This window comes from Rutidosis leptorrhynchoides, chromosome 2, assembly GCF_046630445.1.
Source record: "Rutidosis leptorrhynchoides isolate AG116_Rl617_1_P2 chromosome 2, CSIRO_AGI_Rlap_v1, whole genome shotgun sequence".
NCBI classification, from domain to species: domain Eukaryota; kingdom Viridiplantae; phylum Streptophyta; class Magnoliopsida; order Asterales; family Asteraceae; genus Rutidosis; species Rutidosis leptorrhynchoides.
In genome coordinates, this window is record NC_092334.1 from 693,506,836 (window position 1) to 693,517,449 (window position 10,614).

At 33.8% G+C, this 10,614-nt stretch overlaps 2 protein-coding genes across 2 annotated transcripts; both read right to left on the reverse strand.

Annotated features, from left to right (window-relative positions):
* Positions 1-5,102: 5,102 nt before the first annotated feature.
* Positions 5,103-6,567, reverse strand: LOC139890378 (uncharacterized). The gene is made up of 3 exons (XM_071873264.1): positions 6,563-6,567; positions 6,307-6,418; positions 5,103-5,930 (listed from the first exon to the last, which is right to left on the reverse strand). Exons 1-3 carry the CDS (start codon positions 6,565-6,567, stop codon positions 5,103-5,105), a joined length of 945 nt encoding a protein of 314 aa, XP_071729365.1.
* Positions 6,568-7,146: 579 nt separating this feature from the next.
* Positions 7,147-8,439, reverse strand: LOC139890379 (stemmadenine O-acetyltransferase-like). The gene has a single exon (XM_071873266.1). It carries the CDS (start codon positions 8,437-8,439, stop codon positions 7,147-7,149), a length of 1,293 nt encoding a protein of 430 aa, XP_071729367.1.
* Positions 8,440-10,614: the final 2,175 nt, after the last annotated feature.

The following is a 10,614-nucleotide window of genomic DNA, read 5'->3' on the forward strand; positions in this document are numbered from 1 at the left end:
TCACATGGATGAAATGGATCAGTTTCAACATTGAGTGATCTAACAACCATAGGAGTACTTAATGGTTTTGCCTTGTCCATATTGAAACGTTTCAAAATCTTTTCAGTATATGTTGTTTGATGCACAAGTAAACCATTAGGCATATGCTCAATTTGTAAACCAAGGCAATACTTGGTTTTTCCGAGATCTTTCATTTCAAATTCTTTCTTTAGAAGTTGAATGGCTTCATGGATCTCTTTATTTGTACCTATGATGTTAAGATCATCAACATAAACAGCTATGATCACATATCCGGATGTTGTTTTCTTAATGAAAACACAAGGACAAGTAAGGTTATTTGTATACCCTTTGCTTATCAAGTAATCACTTAATCGGTTATACCACATACGTCCCGATTGTTTTAACCCATATAAAGATCTTTGTAATTTAATCGAATACATTTCTTTGGGTTTTGCATTTGATGCTTCTGGTACCTTAAATCCTTCAGGTATCTTCATATATATATCACTATCAAGTGATCCATATAGATAAGCAGTCACAACATCCATGAGATGCATTTCTAAATTTTTAGAAACTGCCAGGCTGATTAAGTACCTAAAAGTAATTGCATCCATAACAGGGGAATAAGTTTCTTCATAATCAATTCCCGGTCTTTGAGAAAAACCTTGAGCTACAAGTCTAGCTTTATACCTTGTAACTTCATTTTTCTCATTTCTTTTTCGGACAAAAATCCATCTGTATCCTACAGGTTTCACATCTTTAGGAGTGAGAATGATGGATCCGAAAACTTTTCTTTTATTGAGTGATTCTAATTCAGCTCGTATTGCTTCTTTCCATTGAGCCCAATCATGTCTATTTTGACATTCAACCATAGATGTTGGTTCTGGATCATCATCATTATTCATGATGTCATATGCAACATTAAATGAAAATTTCTCATCAAGATTTTTCATTTCATTTCGGTTCCATAATATTTTTGAATATGCATAATTGATTGCAATTTCTGTATTGACATCATCAATCTCCTCTGCAGTAGAAGTACTGATTTGTGGTTCTTCTTGAACACTTTCTTTTACTTCATTATCAGCTGATTTTCTTTTTCGAGGATTTTTATCCTTTGAACCAATTGGTCTTCCACGTTTCTGACGTGGCAAAGATTCATGAGTGACGTTATTGCCAGCTTTTGGAATTTCAATTCGAGTTGGAGTATTTACTGCTGGTATATATGATTTTGTCACCGTTTTTGTATCTGTGAATGCATCAGGCAATTGATTTGCAAGTTCTTGTATATGCATTATCTTTTGAACTTCTATCACGCATTCTTTTGTGCGAGGATCAAGATACTTTAATTGAGGTTCACACCATGAAACATCATTTTCTTTATTTTTTATTTCTCCCCCTAATCTAGGAAACAATGTTTCATTAAAATGACAATCAGCAAAACGTGCTGTAAAAACATCACCTGTCATAGGTTCAATATACCTTATGATTGAAGATGTTTCATATCCAACAAATATTCTCAACCTCCTTTGAGGACCCATTTTTGTACGTTGTGGTGGCGCAATTGGAACATATACTGCACATCCAAATGTTCTAAGGTGGGAAATATTTGGCTCTTGACCAAAAGCAAGTTGTAGGAGGGAATATTTATGACTTGCACTTGGTCTGATGCGAATCAATGCAGCAGCATGTAAAATTGCATGACCCCATATAGATACAGGGAGTTTTGTTCTCATTATCAATGGTCTAGCGATTAACTGTAAACGTTTAATCAATGACTCGGCTAAACCATTTTGTGTATGCACATGAGCAGCAGAATGTTCAACAACAATTCCTATAGACATGCAATAGTCATTAAATGCTTGAGATGTAAATTCACCAGCATTATCAAGTCTCACCCTTTTAATGGTGTAATCAGAAAAATGAGCTCTCAATTTAATAATTTGGGCAAGAAATTTTGCAAATGCCACATTATGGCTTGATAACAGAAAAACATGAGACCATCTGCTAGATGCGTCTATTAGAACCATGAAATATCTAAATGGTCCACATGTTGGATGAATTGGTCCACATATATCACCTTGAATTCTTTCAAGAAACATTGGTGATTCTTTCTCAACCTTAAGTGGTGAGGGTCTAGTTATCAATTTTCCAAGAGAGCAAGATGTACATGGAACCATTGTATCATGATGGATTTTTCTATCATTTAGTGGATGTCCATGAGTACATTCAATAATCCTTTTCATCATTGTTGATCCTGGATGGCCTAATCTGTTATGCCATAAACTGAATACACCAGGATCAATATATTTTTCGTTAACTACCATATGTATTTCTGGTACATTTATATGTGTATAATGTAATCCAGAACTAAGTCTTGGCAGTTTTTCAACCACATGACTCTTGTCAGTGATACTTAAATATTTCTCATTTTCTGTTGTCACTGACTGATAATCATACCCGTTAAGGTATATGTCGGAGAAACTCAATAAATTTCTGCTTGACTTGGGAGAAAATAAGGCATCATTTATTAAAAATTTTGTACCATTTGGTAGTATGAAATTTGCCTTTCCTATCCCTTTTATCAAGTTAGCAGGTCCTGATATTGTATGTATAGTTCCTTCCGTTGGTTTTAGATCAATAAAATATTTCTCGGATTTAAGTATAGTGTGTGTAGTTCCACTGTCTGCTATACAGAGATCTCCACCACTTGATTGATGTTGTATTCCAGCAAAATTCATATTGAACTTCATATATAAGAAATAAATAGTGAGTAAATTAATATTACACAATATTTTAAACGCAAATAGATAGTACTGAAACATTTAGCAAACATAATGACAAAGACAGACGATATTAAATCGTTTATTTTTCGAAAGACACACAACTTAAACATTCAAGAAATCTTCATATAAATCAGATGGTTTCTCAGTGACTGTTGGATCGACGTTATCCACAAAGTTTACTTCCTTTTCTTTATCTTTCAGCGAATCCTGATACATCTTAACAAGATGTTTAGATGTTCGGCAAGTATTAGCCCAGTGGCCCATTCTACCACATATGTAGCAAGATTCTTCAGAATTTTTAGAAGAATTTTCTTCAACATCTTGTTTAGTGGGCTTGTTTTGTGGTTGATATTTATATTTTCGTGGATTATTATTTCTTTGACCACCACGGCCACGACCACGACCACGTCCTCGCCCATTACCATTACCATAAGGATGGTTTCTACCATAGTTATGGCTTTTGGCATGATGATGGTGATGGTTATTATAACCACGACCTTGCCCGCTTCCTTGTCCCTATTTATAATTATTTGCAGTATTTGCTTCAGGGATTGCAAGTGTACCAGTAGGACGGGATTGCTGATTTTTCATTAATAGCTCATCATTTTGCTCTGCAACCAAGAGATATGAATTAAGTTCAGGATATGTGTTGAACTTTAGCATTCTCAAATTTCTTTGCACTGTGATGTTGGCAGCATTCATTGTGGAGAAAGTTTTCTCCAACATGTCTGCATCACTTATTTCATGTCCACAGAATTTAAGTTGTGAGACTGTATTATACAGAGCTGAGCTGTATTCATTTACTTTCTTAAAGTCTTGGAACCTTAATGTTCTCCATTGATCCATAGCAGTTGGAAGTAAAATTTCTCTTTGATTATTGAATCTGCTTTTGAGACTTTCCCATAAAACATGGGGATCTTCTACAGTCACATAATTATTTTGTAAGCATTCATCAATATGTTGATGAATAAAGCAACATGCCGTTGCTTGTTCTTTTTCAGAACAAGTGTTGTTTTTATTTATGGCTTCAAGAATGCCCATTGATTTAAGATGCATTTTTACTTTTATAACCCATGGCATGTAGTTGTTTCCAGTTGATTCTAAAGGAGTAAATTTAAGCTTTTCCAGATTCGACATTTTCTATTAAAACAAACAACATGATAAATTATAGTCACTTTATATTCATAAGTATATAAACATTAAACATAAATTTAATATAACATAAATGATAAGTAGGTGACAGTGTCGACCATATGTAAGCAATCATTAATAAATGTTATATAACATAAATATAAATATTAGTAAACATAAATGATAATTAGGCGACAGTGTCGGCCAAATAAATGTTAGATAATAGAAATATAAATGTTAGTAACATAAATGATAATTAGGCGACGGTGTCGGCCATATAAATGTTAGATAATTGAAATATAAATGTTAGTAACATAAATGATAATTAGACGACAGTGTCGACCATATATTATTCAGGTGGTATAACCGACCATATATCATTTAGGTGGCAGAGCCAACCATAATTAGTATTAAGATTATCGTGCTGATAACGTGTTATAATTCAGTAGGCTTATAACTACCTTTAGTGGTTTGATTCTTGATGTTATAATTCAGTAGGCTTATAACTACCTTTAGTGATTTGATTCTTGATTAAGAATACTAATAATGAAGTGTAAGAACAAAGATGATAATGGAGAGAAAGAAAGAAACACTTTGTAAGTGTGAGAAATGGTGCAAGTTTAATGCTTGCATTCATGGCTATTTATAGCAAAAATATCACAAGTTTAGGTAATACAATAATATTACTTTTGTGTATCAATAATTGACTATCCATTTATATATATATATTTATATATTATAACACAAATTCAATTGTCTGCAACTTTGAGATAAGGTTTGATTTTTCATTATTTGATTTTTTATTTTTTTTCTTTTATTCCTGCAACTTGACTAATTCCCACGTTATGTCCCCTTATTTTCTTGCCATGCCCTGTTTTTAATTAAAATACATGTCTGGATCTATTAACCCCACTTGTTTTTCTATTAACCCCACTTTCAATAATTTATAAAGTAATTATTTAATTACTCACCACAAGCTCATGATGGACCCCAAATTTTTTTTTTTTAAAAAGCAAGAAAGTATATTAATTCAAATAAGAGCATACAAGAATGGTCAGGCCAAGAACGAGCACGACCTCAATTACAACGAATATCCATCACACAATCGGTTTGTGAGAGGACAAACCTATGAACTAACACATGCACACACAATTGCAATAATAGTAGCAATTACAGAATTACTAACTATGACAATGTAAGATACGTATTCGGATTATTCAACCACGTTAGCCAATTCAACTTTTTCTTCTTTAAACGATGAAATATCCAATCAAAAGCCTTGACTTTAATCTCATTCAACAAAACCGAGGTTGGCCAACACTTCCCACGAAAGACTTTGTTGTTACGATTTTTCCATAGATAATATGCACATACCCATTCCGTTGCTTGCCAAATGCTTTTCCCCAACGAAGACATAGACGCACCATTGTTCCCTTGAAGAGTCTCGGCCACACTTAGATTAGAAAAATTTCCAAGACCCCACCATTGATACACCCGACACAATAAGTCCATCGAGTATTTGCAAAAGATAATCGAGTGATCCACCGTTTCCACGCCATCGTCACATAATGGGCATCTTACACTATGAAGGTCAATTCCTTTTTTATCAAGCTCACTCCTAACCGGAATTCGTTTTTTGATTGCTCTCCAAACGAAGATTTCCACTTTTTTGGGAGCGAGATGGTTTCGAAGGGTTTCAGGGGTTGACCCGCCTAGTGTAATAAGTCCATCATCAATGAGGATCGAAAGAGACTTGACAGTAAAATTACCCGAGGGAGACAAACACCATGACCAAGATTCACTGCTGCTCCGATTAATCTGTAATGACTCGAGCATACTGACCATCTGATTGAGCTCAGTTCCTGTTCGGCCCACAGGCTCACGGGCCCAATTCCACGAGAAAAAATTTCCTGTTCCATTGTTGTAGATCCGATCCTGTACACAGCAGCCTTTGTCGACTTCAAGCCTGAAGAGACGAGGGAATTTTTCACGAAGCTTGAAATCTCCAGCCCACTGTGTACAAATTAACAGTGGTCAAGATTTATGTAATACTCCGTTCTTTTTGTCTATTTGGAACAAATGATCAAGGTTTACTATTCATTTCCCCAGTAATTTAAGAAATCAATTATTGTAATTTATGTAGTATTCTTGTTCTCTTTAGCAAAAAATGGCAACCATCATAAGACAAATACATATAGTAATTAGTAGTTGGTGAGTATTTGTCATATTCATATCTCTACCTCATCCTTTTTGGTGTTTGTATCCTAATAATAATAATAATATTTCAGACAATTACTTAGATGACAAAATTTGACATTTCATATTTCATATCTTATTGATACTACAACAATTACTAAAGTAAGTAACAGTTGCAAACTCAGTAACTCACCAAGATAGGAAAACAAGGAATTGATTCTGTGTTCCTACAAATTAAGTATACAGAAGGGACGAACAAATCCGTTTTCGCTGGAAGCGGACGCAATTTCTTCAAGTTCGCTTCACTTTGCGAAAACAATTGTGCATAAAAAAAATTGAGTTAAGAAGTATACATATAATTGTCGTACAACTGCATAGTTCAACACTCATATTACAACTGTCGTACAACTGAAACATCTGTCAGGACTATTATCAAACACCTTGTATACCCCATGTATGCCCCATCAATATCATTATATGAATATTACAAATTAACAAAAAAGTTACAGTAATTTAAAGAAGTCCAGTTAGTTTTAATGTGTAAGTTACAATATATCATAACTGTAATACAAATTAACATAAATACCTTGTTTCTAGGAAGGTGTTGTAAAATTTAATAGGTTAGATGATTTGAATGAAGCCATGAGCTTATTAGCGGCTGAGCTCGATAAACTAGAGGGAGTGTACAAATTGTGTTAAAAATGAAATATATTTGAGTTCTCAATTTGACAACGGTCCCAAATAATCATCAGGCTTCCATTATAAACATATCTAAAAACAAAAGGATCGTTTGAAGAACTTTATCACAATACCCAAGAAAGAAGCGATACCACATTTGGATCATTTGGTAAGTAATATCATTCTTTCAATTTATAAGAGTGAACACCTTAGAAAAAAGTGAAAACATTTGAAGAAACGTGAAAGATACATCTTTTTATTGGGACGATAAATAAAAGCACAAATAGTTTTAAGTCTTGATATGTTATCTAACACATGATAACATACAAGAATATAAAGACTGTAGCGCGATGATTTAACCACCAAAATCTTCGAAATCTAGAGCTTCTTCAAAACGAGGGATGTCTTCTTTATCCATAAAGATGTACGCCTCGACTCCCTTACCTCCCGCATCGTCCATCAGAACTGTGTTGTTTTTAACCGGGGTGGTCCCAGGGGTCACCCAAACGGGCTTTCCAAAACCAAAGTCAGTTTCATAAAAAGGGAATTCACAGCAGCTACTGATCAAAACCACATTAGTCGATTCATTGAAGTTGCCAATATGTAACAAGGTATTTAAAACCAATGTTTGCCCATCTTCACTATCGTGAGATACCTTCGAGAGATCATTTAATGTTTTCTCCTCGGAAGAAGTTAAGAGGTCCGCCAATTCTTCAGTTGTTTCGTGATTCTTAGATCTTGTGTACGTAAAAGCCCAAATATTCCCACAAGAGTCTTTGGGTATTAAGGTTGCCATTCTTTCTCTTAGGCTTATAATTTGTATGAGTACAGATTCTCTTGGATAATTATTCATTTTCTGATCAACATGACGAAGAGCTTTCCAAATTATGGCCGTTACCAATTGTGACTTTGACCATTTGTGATTGCTATATTGACCACTCGCGGTAGCCTTTGTTCTAATGTTTGATATTACACTCTCGCTGAACGAAAATTTCTTTCTTGTATATTTGATTAACATATCATCGCCTACAGGTATAAACGGCATGGCAGGTAAACCACGAGGAGGAAAAAAAGAGGATGAATTGAAAACGGGCCCATTGAGTTCAGTTGCCTGACTTTCTTCACGGTTCATAGAAGCCCATTTGTTAAGAAATGTGCATATGGTGGATGCATCAACAATCCTATGTGAAGTCCTTACACCAACTGCAACACCTCCACATTCGAAGGTTGTCACTTGAATTGTCACTAATGGATTAGTAAAAAGGTCGGGATGCTGTATTTTGAACGGAATAAATTCGTCAACTAAATCAACATTAGAATCAAAATCAAGAAAATCTTGAATTTTAATGTTAACTTTGGCATGTATAAATTCGACACCATCATCATTGCACTCAACGGTTTTTATATCTTCAACATATCTACCGGCAAAAGGGTAGAATTGTGTTAAGATTTTCTCCAGTGATTTTTCTAGCTCAACAATGATGTTTGGGTTGATTTTGTTATTTTGGGGGAAGAAAAGAACAATAGTTACATTCGAAGCTGGTACAAACTCATCCATGAAGCCGATCCTATAGTGACGAGAGGTTTCGAGGGTTGAAACAGAGGGTTTTATGAATTTGCTTGATTGCTTTTCAACCTTCATTTCCATTAACGCTTTTAAGCTTGTTCACTAGTTAAACTAGAATCTTAAGATGGCAATGCTTTTACTCAAAACTGAACCTACTATTTATATCAAGTAAGAATTCACTTTTTTTTAAAAGAAGTCCAAATAAAGCTTCGGATTTATAATATTATAAAGGATTTATAGTTGTTGGTGGTTAGGTTTCCCATTGTTGGTTCGGTTTCTAGTTTGGACTTTTGTTTCGGTTTGGTAGTGGTGTTAGTGTGTTTTTTTTGCCGGTTTGTCTGTATCTTGTTAAGCCTCACTTTTTTTTTTTTTTTTTTTTTTTATGAAGCGCTTTTCGTTTATATATACTTCTAGTTTTTTTTAATCCTTTTTAAGGGGTTTTCTTGTTCTAGTTTTTTTGATGAAGCGTTTTTTTCTAAAGGTTTATAATTTGAGTGTGCAGCTTCACTTTTTGATAATGTATAGTATTTAACTCTATAAACTTCTATCGTAACTGTATATTAGTTAAGTATTAACCCTTTTTTATTATTATTATTTTTTACATATTAAACCACGTGGGAAATTTTGTCGTATCTGGCTCCCTAATTTTTTCCTACACAATAAGCAACATAGTTACAAAACAACCCCCTAAACAATGTTACATATGTCAATTTTTTAAGGGTAAAAACCATACATTTGTTATTTTATGAAAAAAACTTAAATAAACTGCACTCGAATTTTTAATGGACCGTATCTTTTCGTCCGCCTCGAGTTAAATTCTTCTAACGTCACCGTTCAAATTAAAATATTTTTACGAACACAACGCAATTAACTATATGCAAAATGGACGTTTTTTAAAAAACACTAAATATTTCGGACAATTTTTCATACATATATATATACACCTATCATAAACAACCTAAACTAAATACATCATATCGATAGTTCCGTCCCTTTTTTACGCGATTTTCTCGGTGTTAAAAACGCACAAGCCATTAGGTATACTAAGTACTACCTACATGTATCCAAACACACCCGTACAACGCGTTTTTAACTATGTAAACACGTAACGCTACGTTAAATATGAATATGCAACCCGAAAGGTCCCGCCGCATCGCGCGGGCCGATCCGGATTTGAAAATATAAACCTATCTAAAGGAGTGTGACCAGAGGATGAGCATGATACGCAATTCACCCGGTATCAGGTCTCGCATTCACCATGGGGAAGTCAATATGTTCGTTCATAGGGGTTTCCTCGCTAATCCAAAAATAAAACAAAAAACATAAAGCTCTTTGATTTCTATTGCAACTTTTTCTAGCTCCTTACTAGGCTAAACTGTCAAAAAAAGATATAAGTATTAATCACAAGAAGAGAGTCCATTTATGTAGTCAAAAATATGCAATATATATATATATATATATATATATATATATATATATATATATATATATATATATATATATATATATATATATATATATATATATATATATATATATGTATGATCAAATATATCGTACTTAACAACTCATATGAATGCAGCTCACATTCGAGCAGCTCATAATGCTAATTCTAGCAACCGATCGATATTATAGTTCTAGCATCTTTTCATAGGTTTTGGCTGAACCAGTAGGTTGGAAACCTTCAAAGCAGCTGCTTTTACGCTTAAATACAAATGAAATTTGTACGTCGACCAAGACGAGGCTAAGCAGAAGCTTATGCCCTGGGCTTGGATGAAAGAGGGGGAAGTAACAAATCGGGGGAAGCAAAATTTTTTTTTTTCATTTTTTGAAAAAACTTTGTTCACAAACATTATTGATAAGGCTAAAAAGGAACATATATTTCATAGCAAAATCCCCCAAGAAAGACAAGATTTTAGTTGCAATTGTTCCATTTTCAAGTAATATTCGTTTATTTTAAATAAGTGCGAAGACAAAAGGCGAAAACGACGATTTGAAGACAAAAAGGTCCAAAAAGCTAAAAAGTACAAGATACAATCAAAAAGGTTCAAATTATTGATGAAGAACGTCTAAAAATGACAAGAGTACAAGTTACAAAACGCAAAGTACACGATATAAAATTGTACGAAAGGGCGTTCGAAAATCCGGAACCGAGGCATGAACCAACTTTCAGCGCTCGACGCAACGGTGTAAAAATTACGAGTCAACTATGCACAAGAATAAAATATAATATTTAAATAATTCATAATAAGAATA

Bases quoted from the DNA above. Each gene is read 5' to 3' on its own strand.
- LOC139890378 (XM_071873264.1), bottom strand. The intron at 5,931-6,306 runs GTGAGTTACTGA...ATTTGTACACAG, and splicing joins TTCCTTGTTTTCCTATCTTG to TGGGCTGGAGATTTCAAGCT.
- LOC139890379 (XM_071873266.1), bottom strand. From the start codon at position 8,439: ATGGAAATGAAGGTTGAAAAGCAATCAAGCAAATTCATAAAACCCTCT.